General features: G+C 40.1%; 1 protein-coding gene across 1 annotated transcript in view; it reads right to left on the bottom strand.

Moving 5' to 3' along the window:
- The window catches only part of LOC102799650 (plexin-A2-like), an 83,026-nt gene that overhangs the window by 23,933 nt on the left and 40,160 nt on the right, over positions 1-18,933 (bottom strand). The window contains exons 5-14 of the mRNA XM_006782885.2: positions 14,980-15,080; positions 11,057-11,180; positions 10,030-10,183; positions 9,436-9,532; positions 6,394-6,508; positions 5,036-5,236; positions 4,272-4,368; positions 3,359-3,558; positions 1,418-1,569; positions 277-394 (exon numbers count right to left, since the gene is read on the bottom strand). Coding sequence (XP_006782948.2) covers positions 277-394; positions 1,418-1,569; positions 3,359-3,558; positions 4,272-4,368; positions 5,036-5,236; positions 6,394-6,508; positions 9,436-9,532; positions 10,030-10,183; positions 11,057-11,180; positions 14,980-15,080 — 1,359 coding nt within the window. The remainder of the gene's footprint in view (positions 1-276; positions 395-1,417; positions 1,570-3,358; positions 3,559-4,271; positions 4,369-5,035; positions 5,237-6,393; positions 6,509-9,435; positions 9,533-10,029; positions 10,184-11,056; positions 11,181-14,979; positions 15,081-18,933) is intronic.

The raw sequence follows: 18,933 nt of genomic DNA, 5'->3' as shown, positions 1-18,933 counted from the left end.
GGGATAAGGCGCAATAAACCAGAACATTGTTTTCATCAGCCACTAACAAAAATACCACAGTTGAAAAGTCATTCCTAATTATTTTTTCAACTGTCTTGTGCACAGTCTGTGCTGCACTTAAAATGCATTGAGAATCTTATTGTCTTTCTTGCCAGTTGATGATTGCAGTTGCCTGAACTGATCAAACTGGTTAGCTTTTACCTACAATCATACAAACACTTTGCGTTTATTTTGGAAAAAGTGGACAAGTTACACGTGTTTCAGTGTCAGAGTTACCACAAAGGAGTAGAGCTGGGAAGATTGTGCTCGTAGCTCTGGTCTACATTCGCCAACACACAGCATAACTGGACCTGGAGTACTTCCTTCAGGAGCTGCAGCCATCTCACACACAATCCTTTCAAGACAAAAAAGTAAAAAAAAAACAAAATATGTATGTGGGTGCACAAAAACACAGGCATCGTGCATAATAGTAATAGCAGCATCCAGGCATACACACGGAAGAATCACTGCACTGCATCACATTTGTTATGACGTGCACTGCCGGAAGATGGCCGGTGTGATTGAGGTAGACTTTCATGGAAGTTGTGGGTCAATACAGAAGCCCATCTTTCTTCTGAATGGGAAACCTATAACAGCAGTATAACTCAAATGATAAACTACACCCCTCCCCATCTCCAGCACGATTGCCACCCACCATTACCTCCGGTTACCATGACAACATAGTGGATTCTTCAATAAATCAGTATTGCCTGTCAGGTCAATAAGATAAAGTACGCCATGAATAAGTCATTATAGCAACTGACCCCACGCTGAAATTAATGGTAGTAACAGCTGTAATGCCATGTTTTAAAGCACTGTTTGTGCCAAATGAATGGCCCTGCCAAATGCACAGCTCTGCACAAGAAACTTGTCCTGCGATACAATAAGAGCACCCAATGAATCGTCCCTGCCCAACCCTTCTATTCATACATCACGTGAGTTTTCCAATTTTCTGCTGGCATGTTTTTTTCCTTTTTTTTTTACCCCCCTTTTTTAGAAGGATATAAATAAAGTCCCTGCAGCCTGAGCCCAATTGCATTACATGGCTGTGAGAGAAACACATGGCTAACAGATTGTCCCTCCAGTCAGCGACATGCAACGCATTTCAATTACAGCTGTGCCGACAGCCTTATAACGACAATGACACAAAGACTGTCTCTTCCTTTGGCTCTGACTGCACCAGAGCAATACAAAGACCCATGCACAATCCTACAACCTGATGAGGCTTCACAGAGTATCCAGCTTATTCAGAATGTGCTAGTGTCTTTATGGGGAAAAAAATATGTAGAAAGAAGGAGAGAGAGAGAGTGCATACATTTATTTAATAGTACTATATCAGTACTATTTATTAGTACTGGAGGGGAGGAGTTTCTCTTACTGTTCTGCAGTGATGTATCCCTCCTCCTGTGGTGTGCACTGCACTCCTGCCACTTCCACGTTACCAACCAGCTCAGAGAAGGATAGACCTAGGTTCAAGCCCTGGATTGTCACCAGGGTGCCCCCTTCCAAAGGTCCAGCAACTGGGTTCACCTACATAGAAGAGAGGAATTAAATAAATATTCTTTGATAAAGCTTTATTCTTGTACATATTTTTTGTATATTTTTTTCCACATAAATAATGTGCACTTCCATACTGGAAAAAAAGATGCTATAAAGAGAGTTAAACTTGGCCAAACTCAAAAGAATTTCAATTATCAGAAAATGCAAACACTTTAAGTTCTTACTAAAAATTTTACTTTGAGCACTGCCTTAAAATATAGACTTTTGGCTATTTTGAAGAAATATTGTCCCATAATATGTGGAATAGTAGAATCACACTTTAAAAACTTAACTGTGTAGCCTTTCTTTATTCTTGGGAAGCAAATATTAAGTAAATATACCATAAGTCTGTGTGTGAAATGCTCAGCTTTCATAGCAACTGGGTCTCTTCAGAAAACCTTGAAATCCACCATAATTCCAAGCAAACTTTAATGAATAATGCAGTGAATAACAAAGCCTTGAGAAAACCTATTCACAGCCCTTTCCAGTGTCAAGTTAACCATCCCAGCAGGAAACCTTTGGACCTACGGAACAGAACAGGAGCAATGCCGGAGCAACACTCCCTCCACTCCCAAGCAGCGCTCAGTAGTTGATTCATTCGGCTGCAGCTCCTTCAAAAACCCCAATAATGTGACAGGAACATCAAAGGCTCCCGGCTCTTTGAAGTGGAAGAGCCTTGCATCTCTGTGCCTGACCCACTGCGCCTCATTCAAGAGAATGAACAGGAGTTTGTGACATAAAAGATCCGTCATCACTTTCTAAACAGACTGAATACGTTTAGCTGTTAAGCACTTAGGGTATTCAGCTGGTGTGGAACAAAATGTAAGATAGGCTCAGGTAAACAAGCACTTGGAAGAAAAACTGGAAGTTGGCCACAGAGAAAATTAGAATTAGTTATTGATATGTACAGTATGAACTATATGTATTTGTTAAAAAGGTGTCTGGCATATGGTTTTCGGATAGTATTATGTACAGATAAAAGATGTGATTTCGGAAAGTAACTTCTCAAAATCTTCGAACAGAGTTAGATTTTTTTTGTCGCTCTAAAGTCTATCAACCTGTTTATAATAATAATAATAATGGATTGGATTTATATAGCGCTTTTCAAGGCACCCAAAGCGCTTTACAATGCCACTATTCATTCACTCTCACATTCACACACTGGTGGAGGCAAGCTACGGTTGTAGCCACAGCTGCCCTGGGGCAGACTGACAGAAGCGAGGCTGGCATATCGCGCCATCGGCCCCTCTGGCCAACACCAGTAGGCGGCAGGGTAGAGTGTCTTGCCCAAGGACACAACAACCAGGACAGAGAGCCTGGGGATCGAACCAGCGACCTTCCGGTTACAGATACGCTTCCCAACCCCCTGAACCACGGTCGCCTATGTCTCGCTTGCTGTAATGGCAAATAGAAGCAAAATCAAGTATTTTATCCACTATAATAACCTGGTTCAACTCAGTTTCTCTGACAGACATGTTTTGAAACATGATAGTGATGGAGTTATTTTAATGGAATGAGTTGTTTTCTCTCTTTCCCTTGAATTTTAAAAAGAAATTAAATAGAACATTTACTTATAAATCGCTGGATCTTAACACACAACTACTACAAATTTGTACCCAGGTCCCAGAAACCACTTCTAAACTAACTTCCTTCTTAACTAACCACTTAATTACCTACTTAGCTGTGTTTGCATTATTTGAATTCACCATATGCTTAAACCTGATGGCTCAATAGGATGACTCAGCAACAGACAACCCAAGTGCACTAATGAGCCACAGACCTCCGTAATGCGTGGGTTGGTGCATTTGACATTCCTGGCAGAAAGATCCAGCCAGCGGCTAGCGTAAGGGGAAATGGGAGGACAGTGCTGCTTCATGGTGCACCGGCCCTCACCGCTACACCAGCCACACTGGAACTTCCTCTCTGCCCGCAGACACATGCCACAGCTGTCCCGTAGGGCACTGCATTTGTAGAGATGCACTGTAGGATAACAGAGACAACAGTGTAACAATACTGTAATATATGAAAACCTATAAAATATACTGTACACACACCAAAATTTAGACCAGCAGGGAGTGCAATTTGGTAAACTAAAAATTTTTATGAAATAACAAAAGAGAACACAAACTCAAACAGTTGGTTTTCACTGTCATCGCCACAAATAACTGCAAAGTCATCATGTGTATATTTAAAAAAAATAATTTAATAAGGCATGTTTATGCACATGGCCCATTTCAAGGATTAAGAAAAAGATCATGAGTAATCCAATAAACCCTTCTTTGAAGTTTGCCTTTTACATCCTTTCCAGTAAGTAACCTTTATTTATGCCCATGTAAATGAACTTCCTTAAATAACAGCAAGGCCTGTTAAAATTCATGGCATGCATATATTTTGGTCAATGGGGATGTATTTAATGTACCACCCACCATGACAGCTGACAAGCACCTTTCCGTGCAGGATGATGGACAAGAAACCAAAAGCAACAGTAGCCAAGCTGAGCAAATATGAAAAATCATCCTTCACCCCTTGAGGTGTACAAGTGATTGGGTGCTCTTTGATAACACTCCCTGCTATTGAGAACTTTCTCTCAAGGCCCTTCAGGAGCCTTCAAGTGCTTTCTATGACCCTTCTATACCCTGTAGATTGAGTGTTTTACACTTCTCTGGTATGGCAGTGATAGATGACAGAGGCACCTTTAATCTTCTCTGGATTGTCAATGATGAAATTGCCGTTCCATACAATGGAGAGGTCCACTGCCAGGTCACTGATCTTCACACCCTCGTACATGTACTGAAAAGCAGAAACCAAAAGTAAGAGAGTGTTCAGAATAGGGGGGAGAGGGGAATTCAAAGAGAGACAGGGCACAGAGTATAAAAAAGATGGAGAGAGACAGAGTAGGGAAAATGAGGGGATGAAAGGGCAGCAGCGAGACAATGCTTTTAACCATCTGTCATTTCTGCCATGGTTGTCTGCTCCTCTACTCTTTGACATGTAGGGACGCAAACCCAGGCTGGGGTGGCCGATCATCCACATCTGAAGAAAAATGGCCTTTTCATACATTGTCACAGAGTGCCAAGGTGTGCTTTTCCATTGAAATTTAGCCTGTGATTTTTATTGCGTAAAAAATTGGGCAAGAAATATCCTGTGCTCCTCCATAACTTATGTCGTTCAAACTGAGATACAGTCGTATAGTTGTGGTGTATTTCGTTTTTTAACCATGGAACAATTTTCTCTTCTCTCCTTCGTTACTTCCCTGTTACTCCCCTTCTTTCTCTTACATGCTTTTCACAATTCCTTACCACTTTCCCTTTCCTCTACTTTTCCCTCGGTGTGCTTGACACTTCAGGCGGTATTCACTGATGCTGATATACCCTATGTACCTTGCCTACACAGCATCCAAGCCGTCTGCCTCATTTGACAGCTGTGAGACTCCCGCTGGGAGTGTTTGAGGTCATACCGAGCTGTTCTGGCACTGCACACTGGTGCTGTTGAAGCGGAGCGCCGTGACACGGTGGCTGACACCCTGCACATTCACCACACACTCATAGCCCCGCTGGCCCGACTGTGGCTGAGGAAGGTTCCGGGCCCTCAGGGTAATGGGTCGAACCTCACCAGCCGGAATGAGAATTTCTCCAGAGTTAAGAAGCTGAGGACATGCCTGTGAAAGGAACATACGAAGAACTGCAATTTTACTTTTTACAGTAAATACGTATCAACTGCCTCGATATTAAACAGGTAGCATTTATGATATTTTCAAAGTTAGCTTCCTTATGACAGATTGAGCTGTGTATCTAAAACACACACATTATAGTTTCTGTACACTAGTCTATGTTGGTTTGCATGTACATCTGTTTGTTTTGTTGTATGTAGCCTAACATGACATAATCCATATGAATCTGTAATATGACTCAGGGATTAGTGGGGCAAAGAAATCACTAATCCAAATAGACTTTGCATTCACATGGTGCATTTTTCTACAGTAAAGTTGATATGTAGGAACTCACTACCTCTTCAGCTATATCAGCTAGACTCTATTCCAGAGTTCAAATCTCACCTGTTTATGTTCACATATCAAGTACAACCCTGTTTTCTACTCTATTAAGCATTTAATTATTTATATTATTACTAGGAATTGTATGGACAGGTGGCTCTTTGCTGAAATATTTTCACAACATATTGACGAACTGCCATTAAACTTCTGCATGATTAGTAAGGATAACACAGTCTTTGGTAAACCTATGAGTTTTCTTCTAATATCACTAGTAGTACACAGTTTCCTCTAATCGGCTAAAATATATAACATCCACCAGGATGGATTGGCAAAAATATTTGCATACATATTTATACTAAAGTTCCTGAAAGACCAATTATCATGACATTTGACAAAAAATGATTCAAAGAATTCATTATGAAAAAAAGTATTCACGATTTTTTTTAATTCTGTCATCTACAACTTTTATCTGTTTTTAATGTGAATAGCACTTTGGTTTATGACTAAACACTTGGAAAACTAATGAAATTCTCTTTAGTTGCTAATGTGCTTAGTGCTGACCGTTAATATGGAAAAAGCTAAGTGGAAGATGATATTTGCTAAAATGAGCATGTTAGGGTGCTGATCGAACTATCCTTCTCCCCGTATGGCTTTGCAAGGCCACTGGTGTGGCTGTAAGGTTTTAATCCTAATGATTCTTTGCAGAGAATGTGTTTTTGTTTACTTGGATTTCTGCCTTTAAGGCAAAAGTATCATATATCATCAGAAAAATTGTGTTCCTGAAAGCAAGACTTCAATCTGCTCTAGTATTTCTATGAAAGTACCTCTGAGGCGTTGACTCTGCCCTCCTGGAAAGAACAGCTGCTTGGGTCGTGCGTGCACAGGTTGCGGTATTTACACCAGTGACAGCGAAAAGTGCTGTTTACACAGGACAGACACCTGCAGGACAAAATGAACACATTATGACAGACTGTTCACTAAGTGTGCCATACAACACTACCGCATTCACACAGATTGTAAACCCTGCCCATCATCTGCATGTTCCCTTTCTCAGACTTCTTAAAGGACTGCAGACGGGAGACTAATGAAGGATTGTGCTGAATTTATCTTGACACTCTCTTTTATGAAGATGTCCTCAGGCAGCATGAATGTGTTTTGTTTTCTTTTGTTTGTGCGTAACAAAGCATTACCTTCAGCTTGAAATATTGGTAGGAGAGAAACAGTTCACATGTCACTGTTAGTTAAAGCAATCATAAACAGTCATTCTAGTAATATAAAAAATGATGTACACTAGTATCAAGGACACAGTAACCTTGTTACATCTAAATTTGACTACTACAGCTTTTCATGTTATTATGTTGTTTGCAGTTAACAGTATGCCAATCTTCTCAGGATTGTGTACAAAATCAGAATGGAAATAACCGAATGTTTCATGGGTAGAATTGTGCAACAGCTCTGGCTTGGATTCAGTCACCTACAACAAGCGGTCAGTTGTGTATTAAGGTTGTGGAATCTATCCAACGAGATTTAATCACATTTTGGTCAACAAACATGGAAGCAGTGCTAATACAGCAGAGATGAACGATACACAGCTGTTCATAAACCAATAAAGCAATTGTGAAGATTCTGATTAGGGTCTGTCCTCTTTTCCTGTTGGGGAAGTTGTTGACTTTCCTGCCTCTAATTAAGTTCTAGCAGAGTGTAGGAAGAGGATCCATGCATTATCACAGACTGTTAATCCTAAATTGTCCCGCTGAATGAGATGCAGCCATGAGAAAACTATAAAAACACTAGTAGAGCTCCAACACTGCAGCTCATAGTGAGTTACAAATGCCAATAAATGTAGAGCAGCTTCATTAAAATTTGATATTAATTAGCTGCCCAGGGCCAGTATGGACATAAAAATGTGTGCTTGTGGGTATGTGTTAGAAATTCGGGGGGTTGTGCATTAATAGAGCTGGACTGGCAGGGTGCTGCAAACACTGGATAATTAATTATGGAGGGTGATGTGGTGGTGAGGTGATGGTGGTAGCGGAGGTAGAGGGGGAGAAAGAGGTGCTGGGTTAGGAGTGTGTTTGGTCTGAAATATTAATCACAGGAGTATACAGGGTCACCCTGCAGCTAATGGAGGCCGTACTGGTGTGGGGCGGATGTGATGAGCTTCCAACTGTTTTCTTCTAATGGCTTAATATGGTTATATTGCAGCGTTTATGTCACAGTCAAAGAGCATTGTGAATAAGTGGCATGTGGGCTAATTTTCTGGGTTTACTATAAATACTCCATCAGTCAAATGTTTCCTCCCAAAGTGGATACAGAGGCTAGCTTTTGTCACTCATGGCTGGGTGTAATTCACCGTTCAGTTAAGTGAAGCCCGTGTTTAAGCACATCAATTAAAACCTCAAAAAAAAAAGCATGTGTTGGCTCATGATGAGTGACTCACTTGAAGTAGATTTTTAAAAAGCACACGTTGTATGTTTAAGTTCTTTAAAGTAATTAATTAAATTTTCCTTATTTGGAGTTTTGTTAATGTTGCCGTGTGTTTGCTAACTTCTTTTAAAGCTGACAAATGCTGCTAATTGGCTTTCATCCTAATAAGATCCACATTTGTAGCAGTGCTTGCAATTGTTATTCACAAAGAAAGACTCTTGTCATATTTTACCGTTATGATAAATACAGCAGACATTTGCATAATGGCTCAAAGTCAAAACTCTGTCCCTGCCCAGTTAGTAGGCTTATATTGGATGACATTTAAATAATGTACTTTTAAATTATTTTACTTACCCTCAAGCATCAGAGCAAGGCTAAAAATATAAAATATCTTATGTCTAATATTGGAGGCAAACACAATTCTCTGGCAAGGCCCCTTGGGATGAAGTCAAAAGGGGGTGTGTGAATCTAGTACTTATCTTTTTAAGCAGCCGTCAGGGACTGTTGGTCTAGAGTGAAGCCATTTCTAGGTGTTAATATGTATAAGGGCTGCAACAAACAATTGTAGTTTATCACGTTTAATCTAACAATTATTCTCTCTATTAATTGTTTAGTTTGTTGTGCCTTTGTCTCTTATTTTGTACCGGCAACAGTTCAAAACTCAGAAGTACTTTGATATGAAACAGAGGAAAGCAGGAAATCCACACTGAGAAAGCTGAACCCTCAGAATGATTGAAGATTTTTTGCTTAAAAAAGGAATAGAAAATAAACAATGATTAACTGTCAAAATATTTTCCGATCAACTGGTGTTAAAACAGTAATTCAAAGACCAAGAAAACAACCATATAAAAGGCTGATCCAAACACTGCTGATTCTGTCAAAGAGCAGAACGACGATCTGTCCTCCTGTCATGTTTTGCTGCAGTCTTTAATCCTTATAAACTCTTGGGTCTTTTGTCCAAAGACAGGGGGTCATAAATGACAAATTTACTATGATCTTACTGGTAAATCCTCTGCAGTTAGTACATGATGTATATCATGAATGCTTCAGCTTTAATCGTTTTTTGCTGTATTGGATACCAGTTCGTAGACCTAAAACATTTTCTAGGATGAGTGGAACAGTATTGAATTCACAGGAGTGTGCGGCAGACAATGATAGTTAACTGATACTTAAAGCTTCAACCAGTAAGCCGACAAACTGCTAGTTAAACCAGAGTCGAAACAAACAGGCCATGGCAAATGCATCATGTTGATTTAAATTAAACCTGACAGATAAATTGATCTCAAAGGTTATCTAACAGGCTGATCTTAAGTAGGGTTGGGAGCATCAGTACATCATTGCTCTAAATTAAGTCATGCTCTTCCATCTATTGAACAAATCAAAGATGTGGGATGGATGGTGGATGGTGGGTTGGGGGGTGCAGGGGCAGCTGAACTCACATTTTATGTGTGCTGCAGTTGTAGAATTTCACCTCCGTGCTGGCGACCATTTGACCCGTTTCCTTTGAATTCAGACGAAGCTCTACCCCAGCCCAGTCTTAAAGAGAGGGACGCACACGCAGTGTGGTGAGCGAAGGGAAAGCGAGAGGGAGTGGAAAAACATGTAAGAGAGTTGATGAGAGAGAGACAAAAAGGATGGGTGAAAGAATGAAAACAATGAGTGAAAAGAGAAGGTCAAAGTGAGGCAAAAAAAAAAAAAGTTAATGCTTTTATCACATTCCTGTAAAGAGCCACCTGGAGTCTGCATTCCTAGAAGGGCATATTGTTGTTGTCATGAGAAACCCTTCTGTCACAAACTTCAATTGAAGGATTACTTTAAATGCTCAGAGGAAACTCTACAGCTCCTTGGTACTCACCACATCTTTAGCTAAACAAAAACTGCAAGGGAGCCAATCTTTAAAGCAGACTCTTTTTGTTAGAGTCTAGAATATTGATACATTAATCCTTACATCTGACATTGGCATCATTAAATATTGGTTATAGGTTTATTTTTTTATTTATTTTTTTACAATATACATTGATATCTTAGCTCACCTTGTCCCTCTGGTATTTGGGGAACATCTTTTCCGGCTGGGGAAAGACACATAACCCTGTTCCCCTTCACGTGACCCTCCAATTCAGCCTGCTGGCCAAATGAACAAGTAATACCAGCAGAAAGGTCTGGAACATTGTTCACCTCAAGTAGAAGCTAAAAGAAAGCAGACAGGAAAGATTTAAGACACTGCTACACTTACAGTGGTGGGGAACAGTCTGACAGTGTGATGTCAGCAATATATAACAGATTCAGGTATATATTTTATCACATCTAGTTTGAGAATATGCCAATTTTGGAAATACGCACAAACACACACACATTGTTCTTTCTTTCTTGCCTACAGTTAGATGAAAAGACAGATTCTTCTGTTGTACCAGTATAGTAAATGCCCAGATAGATGGTTAGTTTATAACTTAACACTAAGACTGCATATAGGAGGAAAGAAACTGGACTTATTCAAGATTTGTTTCAGTGAGATTTATGTATAGCATTTTTATTGACTGGACGTTTTCCAGTTTTAATGCTAAGGTAACCAGCTTCTGGCTCCAGCTGCACATTTACCCACAATGTTGATAATCTCCTATATTCCTCAAGAATAAAACAAACAAGCACATTGCCTTAAATGTCCCACGAGTCCTTTTAAGATGATGTTTTTTTTACCTCCTAATGTCTTCTGTGCTCTTGGCTACTGGACAAAGAGCAGCTAAATAGAGCTTTCAGAAAATGTAATCAACCTTTTGGCTGATGCATCAGAGGGGCAGGCAGAGTACGCTACAATAACAACTCTCCCCCATTCACATTTGTCTCCAATCTCATAATACATGTTTTTAAACCAAAGTAAATATAGTGGATGCCCTACAGGGACATTCTGTCTCAATTCACATCTCACAAAACTAATCTTCTCTCCCGGGCTTATTCTTACTGTACATGTGGATGAACAAGGATACTCCTGCTGATTGCTCATAAACACTGGCATTGTGACTGGAGTGGCATTGCAGTGATTGGCGGAATGATAAGCAGACTCACAGGGACACTATGTGCTGATACCGCGATGCTGTCTGGGTGAGCAATAACCTTCACACAGCGGTCAATGTCTGTCGCAAAGTGGAAGGCTTCGTCTGCCCGTTGACACCGATCTCTTCTCGAACACCTGTGGAGAAACAAAGTTCTAGGTAAAAATGTATTAAATAATGTCGAGCTTAGGGTTGAATCTCACTGAGTTTTATATGTTATTGTTGGTCAATCAGCACTTCACTCCTAAAAGACCAGGCTGCTGCGGCTCAGAAGGTAGAGTTAATTATATACCAATCAGAGGGTCAGTGATTTGTATCACAGCTCCTCCGATCTGCAAGATACTGATCCCCAATTGGTGCCTGAATCATCCATCAGACCATGAGTGTGTTTGACAGATAAAAAGTGCTTAAAGTGAATAGATTTGGGTTATAGTGCCAAAGTACTTTAACTGCTCAGTGAAGGCAGAAAAGAGATATATACAGTTTTTGGGCAATTATATATATATTTTTAATTTAGCCTCTAAACACAATCTCTATCACTTAAAAATCCTCACAACTCACCACTGTTTCACATTCCTCATCCATGTCCTGACCCACCCTCGAATGGTTCTCTGCTACTTCTGACTTCCTCAAGCACTACCACAGTTCCTCTCTTGGCACCCTATTATATTCTTTCTCTAGAGCCACAAAAGCACAGTGCAACCCGTTCTGGCCTTCTCATAGTTGTCCATCAACACTCTCAATCCAAACATTCTATCTTTAATGCTCTTTCTCGGCCATTCTGCCATACTGCTGCTACTGGTTATTAACTCTCTTCTTGGCCTAGCTTCAACAACTCTTTCCCATATCCTCATGGTAAGGCTGATCATCTTTATTCCTCTGTTGTTAGTATAGCTCTGTACATCATCTTTTTTCTTGAAAAACAGTACCTGTACACTTCTTCTTCATTCCTCAGCCATCCTCTCACTCTCTATGATAGTGTTAAACAAGGTGGTCAAAAAGTCCACTGCCCTCCCTCCTAGAAATCTCTGTATATTCACAGGTATGTCATCTGGACTGCTTGGAGTGCAACTGCCTTTGCTCTCATCGTCCTCTTCAAAGCTGCTCTCACTTCGTCCTTACCTCTGCACTTCCTTCCTAACTTTCTTCCAACTGTCTCCCTCTTGCTGTCATTTTCTACATTCATTCATCTTCTACATCTTCATCTTCGACATTGTCTACATTCAAAGTACTGGTTCCAACATCTCTAAACACTCTCTTTACTTTTTACATTTCCCTTTTTGTCCTTGATCACCCTAACCTGCTGCACATCCTTTCCAGCTCAGTCTCTCTACCAAGTCAATCAATACAAGTCTTTTTTCCTTCCTTAATATCGATCCTCACATACAACTTTTCCTTTGCCACCTCTCTCTTTGCCATATGCCTAGCCTCTCAGTACTCCTATCCCTCTTATTGTTCTACGTGTTCACTACAACTATTTCCATCATCTTTCCTACTGCATTTCTCTCCTCTCTTAACACCATAGCTACCCAACACCTCCTCATCACCTTTGTTCCCTTCAACTACATGTTCATTGAAGTCTGCACCAATCACCAATCTCTCCCTCTGGGGACACTCTCTACCACTTCATTTAACTTACTCCAGAATTTCTCTTCCAACTGACACCCAACCTGTGGGGCATAGGCACTGAGAACATTCAACATCACCTGTTCGATTTCCAGCTTCAAATTCATGATCCTGTCTGACACTTTCTTCACTTCCACAACACTATTTATTCAAGATTACCTCATTAGCCTCTATTCTCCTATGATAAAAAAGCATGAATCCACTCCCAATGCTCCTGGCCTTGCTTCCCTTCCACCTGGTCTTCTGCACACAATATATCTACCTTTCTCCTCTCTGTCGTATCACCCAGCTCTCTCCAATTCCCATTCATAGAACCAGTGCTGCTACTTTGGCTAAATCCAAGTTTAGATAAAACCTTTAGCCATCCATATCTGCTTTTTCAGACATATTATATAATATGAGTTGAGTTGATATGAATTAAGTTTTATATAGCATTTAAAAGTATTTCCAATTGTGTCCAATTACTTTTTATTTCCTATAAATGACTTTAAGATGCTGGTTGTCTCTATAACATTTCACTTTGCTTTTTTTGCGCAGGGGAAATTACTGAGCAATAGAAGAATAGCTTTAACTCCCAGACTCCAACAGGCAATTAAAAGTAAAAGTGAAAGGGCTGGCAGCATACTGTGACCTTAGAATAATCCCGTAAGAGAGAAGTGCAAAGTAAAAAGATATTTTAAGTAATGGCAAGAAGTGGAAAGGACCTTTAAATCTTTTTGGCCAGCTTTAGAAATGTAGGATTTTGATGTAGAGATTATATTGAAACTACCATCTTTTATAGAGACATTATAGCAGTTTTCTCTCAGAGAGAATCTATCAGACTGTACGGTTTCTATGCTGTACTTAAACACAAACACTGTTTAAAAAGAATTAATAAAGCGTATCTGTGCTGTGAAGTTGAACTAAGAAAGCAAATCCAGAGAGCATTTTGACTGTACACCATCATCTCTTTCTTTTTAACATGTAACACATGCAGCAAGGGGAGAAGATACTTAATCCACTCTCAGAGGCTGTTGAGGGGGTGGCACCTCCTGAAAGAGCTCAAAGAGCACTGAGGCCTCTGCTGTAATTACAACACGATATAAAGGTGCATTGGAAACGTGGTGACAGCTGTTGCTGGCTCGGCTCCTTGAGGCGGACCGCTGCCACAGCAGTGTAGACGGTCACCTTCTAACCGCTCATCAGATGAAGTGCTCTTGAAAAAAAACACCTCTTTCATCTCTGACCGTCTTTCATTGCCTTTTATTTTTCCCTCTTTTATCCACCGTGTTTTGTCTGATGGAACCATTTGTTCGTGTTTCCTTCAGGCTCTCTGCATGCTCAGAAACGCCCCCCCACACACACTCTGTTAGATAGGTTCTTTGGTTCACCCTGCCAGGGGTAGGAAACTGAGATCCTGAAAGCAGTGTATGTGCCACACTGAGAGAGTCATTCAGGCAGCTGAAAAAGCCCCCAATCTGGATTTAATAGACAGAAAAACAAAGTAGTCTCATTCTGCAGTGTGAGAGATCATGATTCACTTTGGGTTACTTGAGGGAACAGCAGCCTATCTACTCACTGATAAGTGTAAGGCATTAATTTAAATAAACAGTTTAATGGGACTTTCAGACAAAGTCAGTACTCAGGGAGAAAAAAAACAACTGTTTAATGAAGTAATTTAGATTTTAAAAAGCACTTTTTTTCCTTCTTCCCACCCAGTTTGATAAAGCAGAGAGCTGCAATTTAAATAATGCTGATCACCATCAAGATATTGCTGGCTGAAATGACGACGTCATATGATGACAGCAGTAAATCCCTGGCTGAGGTCAGATTCAACACGACGGCTGGTTCAGAAACACAGGGTTTTAATCTTCTGAATCCCCTTTGCTCCATATCGAGGTATTATGCAAGCTAACCTGGGGTCAGATAATTAAGATGGAGGAGATAAGCCTGCTCCGTCAGGTCCAAAATGTTCCCCGGGTATGTAGAGGTGCAGCTGGTACACCTGCTGTGGCTGTAAGGCTAATCCCTCCCTCCTCCATTAAACACCCCTTTTCCTCTTGTGCGACAGACAATAAAATCTGGTGGGCATGCAGTTTCTGCTGTCCCAAATAGCGCTATTTAGGAGGGATCACACTGTCCAGTAACCACTTCCTGGCTTTATATTCATCCTGCCAGCTGTTGATAATGGCAAACTCCATGGAGTACAATAACTGTGTTATATTAAACTCAACAAATCATGTGACTACATACAGTAATTTTGTGCTTTTAAATCCCTGGGCTATGATGAGAGTATGGGATTGTGAGAGAAGATAAAGTGAGTGGACTTACATGTTATACAGCACGCACCAGCCACAGTGGGGGTCACCAGAGCTCAGACATTCAGCACATGTACTGTACTGCTCACAGGCCTCCACAGGAACTTGAGCCACCTAAACAAGAGGAACAGTTTAACAGCTCAAAAAATGTTGCAACATTCATTTTAACATCTTTTTTAATCTATAGCAAATCTGTAAAGAGTCTTGAATCCAGTAGGAGCCCTGTAATGTTCATGAACATATTGTCCAATTTAGATTACAATCAATTTTACATTATTAAGATGAATGTGGCACATTTGTGCCCACACTGTGTAATCTTCAGTGGACATCCAGACAGGAAAAATGGTGAAGCAAAAATAACATGCATGCATTTTTAGCTTTCTGATCTGAACCCGGAAATATCTGTAAGTGTCCCAAACCACCAGGCCACCTGGACACCCAAAATAGTCATACAGAAATATGCAAACATTGGTCTTATACAAACTATCCTCTGAAACTTGTTATAGATGTGGCTACCGAAATTTGCTTAGAGGTGCCACATATATTATTTTATCATCATATTTCACACATAGTGGGACATCTAAATGAAATGATAATAAAGTAGTTCAAAAGCACTGACCAACAATCCAGAATACTGACATATGACACATCTAAACTGGGTAGACAGTGTATTAAATAGAATTTTATCCAAAAGCCATCAACCTGTGCATCAATTATACTGATGTCATGGAGTGGAAATAAGGCCAACAAAGGCATGCAAATAAAACACTGACGAAATAATAAGCAGCTGATGATGAGTGAGCAAAGCCCATTTCATCATTTTGCCTATTTTGCACTATAAGGAAGCCTCGTCAGAGCTCACACTCTGAAATATCCCAAAGGAAAACAACCCATTTTTTCTCCTTCTAGCTGCAGACACAAATTTGCAGTATGCAGTACTGTGGGTTTACCCACATGAAGAATTGCCAGATTTTTTGTCAGAAATAACTTGAAATGACACCAAAATCTGAGAAGCAGTTTTGCAGCAATCTTCATATTTAACGTTTTTATCATCTTTGATAAAGGATTTTCTTACACACCAATAAAGTATATTACACTGTAGCCATATTATATAGGTCTGTACTATTTTCCACATCTGCGCAGACAAACGCATTCTAACAGACAGGCTGCCACACTCTCTACTTCTAGCACCACTTCCATGCATGAATGTCTGGCAAAGCATAAGCTCTCCATTAGCTGCTGTTGCGTTTGCACCACCCCTGCATACAAAACCAGTTAGACCCGCAGCCTGAGCCCAGCTATTTTATACTTTGTTATTATTCTGGGTCTGGACATATGATGCAAGCAATTTCCTGATGTAAGCAATCACAAATGAAGAGTGGATTATGGATTAGAGTGTCTCCGGTGCTCTTGATAGCATAAGTGGGTGCTCTCTCAGGTCTGTGTTGGCAAAATGGATTATCTGCTGCTCCCTTCAAAATAACTTTCTCCCTTTTTTCCAGCAGTTCAGAATCCCTTCGGTGCATTCCATTAACAAAATTATTTTGCAGCACGGGTGGAGCTGGGGGCTCTAAGTACATATCTGACGCAGTAGAAATAATCCATGAATTGTTGTAGACTGAAGCTCATCTAAGTTAACAAAGTTGGTCTGCGGTGTGACCTTTACAAGGGGAGAGCTATGGATCTTCTGCTTTCTACTGTCGGTTCTGAGAATCAGATGTGAAGCCTGCACCGAAGAATCAGGGTTGATTCATTTAGTGGAACTGATCTGAGCACGGTCTTACTGAGTTGAATCCAAATAAGCTCAAACAATATGTCCTGCGTGTGTGTGTGTGTGTGTGTGTGTGTGTGTGTGTGTGTGTGTGTGTGTGTGTGTGTGTGTGTGTGTGTGTGTGTGTGTGTGTGTGTGTGTGTGTGTGTGTGTGTGTGTGTGTGTGTGTGTGTGTGTGTGTATAAACAGGAATATTTGAGATGCAGGCACAAAGGTAAGTTACAACACAACAACGGTCACTGGATCAATTACACTATTACAGTTACATGACATGCATCCATTCAGAAGGGCTCCAGTACACCACCCTTCATGTTGTGTTGCGCCTAATAAAATGATAAATATAGCAAGCCTCAGAAATATCAGTTGCATAAAGTCCTCTTTGATGGTCATAACAAGACAACAAAATATTATTTCATTCAAGATCACAAGATCACCCACCTGTCACTTTGTCTTTTTAGGTCATGTGTCCCATGGGTGGAGTTGTGAAAGGCCCAGCCAGCTGGCTGACACCAGGGTTAGGGTTTGACAATTTGACGGCAAGCATAAAAGGAAAAACGCTACACAACTGACTTACTAATTTACATGTTAAATACATACATACAAGTGAAATCACACGGACTCCTGCGTTTTGTTGCACACTTAAGCCACTCATAACAACTTGACATAAAATAGAAAATCAAAGATATTTTGATTTGATCTAAAGTAATTGAAACACCTTGCTCAACATTCCATAGTTTTCAAATGTATCTAGATAAACCTGGTACAATATGTTGAAACTGCATTAGTAAAAATCTGTTTGGGTGAAAAGTTGCCATGAACAGGAAAGGCAACAACCATATTTCACTATAAATAGGCAGTTGTGTAGAAAACAACAGAATTCAAAGAAGCACAGATGACTTGCAAAAACAATGGCTGCAGTTACATCTTGAATTCGTTTCCACGCTTGGTTGTCAATTTACTTATAATGATTTGTATGTCTGGCAATTTTATCTTCGGTGCCAACAAACAACAGCAGCAATGCCACTAAGCTTTGTAATGTGTAGACGGCACTAAAACATGTAGATTTGCATCTGCAAAACTCTGCATAGAGCTAATAACACGCTGTACCATAACAGCGAGCGGTATGTGCATCTGACTGAGCAAAACAGAATGCTGCAGACTCTTATAGAAGCAGCTTATTAATCACAAAGTACCCACACCCTAAAGCATACTCTGCTCACACTCTATTTGACTCTAAATGGGACTAACGTTTCTTAAGAGTACACAATGAGTCACCCAGGAGTCATTATCCCAAAGACTTTTATGGAATCTGAGATCTTTATGTAGTAGTCATCCTTTGCTGGTCATTAAAAAGAATCCAGGTTTGGAGACACTTCTCAGATTGGCGGCTATACCCATGTTTAATTTATCATCTATAGCACCAACACAGAAACAACACAGCTCCATAATGAAGCCATTTCTCTGTAACCATTGGTTAGAACAAACCCATCTTCACACTCTTCTTTCATTTTGAGCTCAGCTGCACACCCCTAATATTTTGAATGGTTGTGAATCTATTGCATTGACAAAATTGATCTAAAGTTATCCCAGACTGACACATGTAGTAACATCTACAGAAGTACTGGAAAATGATCTTTGTGTAGTTCTTGCTACAGTAGTTTCAAGGAGCATATTTTACCATAAAAACACACAGACACAAGACCAGCCATGGTATTGCTGCAGGTGAAAGCACAAGCTAATGCTGTTGTTTATTTAAATATTCATATTTTTTTTGTAGTGACCTGAACACCCACAGATAAACAGAATGAGGCAGTCCAAGGGGAAATCAAGACATGGTCACTGGTTCTGAGTTGGCTAAACAGGGAGCTGAAACAGGAGGGCGAAATTCAGATATTTTTAGTTATAAAAAATAAGCTGGAAAATTGCGAGAAGAGAGCACTGGTGGAGATCACCGACCGCAACAACTTAAGAATATGTATTTCCACATCAGTAAATTTGTATGGGATTTGAATTTTCTTTGTTACAGAATACTGAATACATCTCAAGTAGATACCTGTTCATCTTGGAATATGGCTAAGAAAGGAAAATTTGTGCAATGTTCATATGAGAACATAATATATGTGTGTCCTTTATAATGTATGTCTACAATTGTGTTTGCTTAAATTTAGCACAATTTCTCAGTGGATGTTCAGCGTG

Source organism: Neolamprologus brichardi, chromosome 5, assembly GCF_056152115.1.
Source record: "Neolamprologus brichardi isolate AB-2024 chromosome 5, ASM5615211v1, whole genome shotgun sequence".
Classification (NCBI taxonomy): domain Eukaryota; kingdom Metazoa; phylum Chordata; class Actinopteri; order Cichliformes; family Cichlidae; genus Neolamprologus; species Neolamprologus brichardi.
This window is presented reverse-complemented; position numbering and strand designations above follow the sequence as displayed.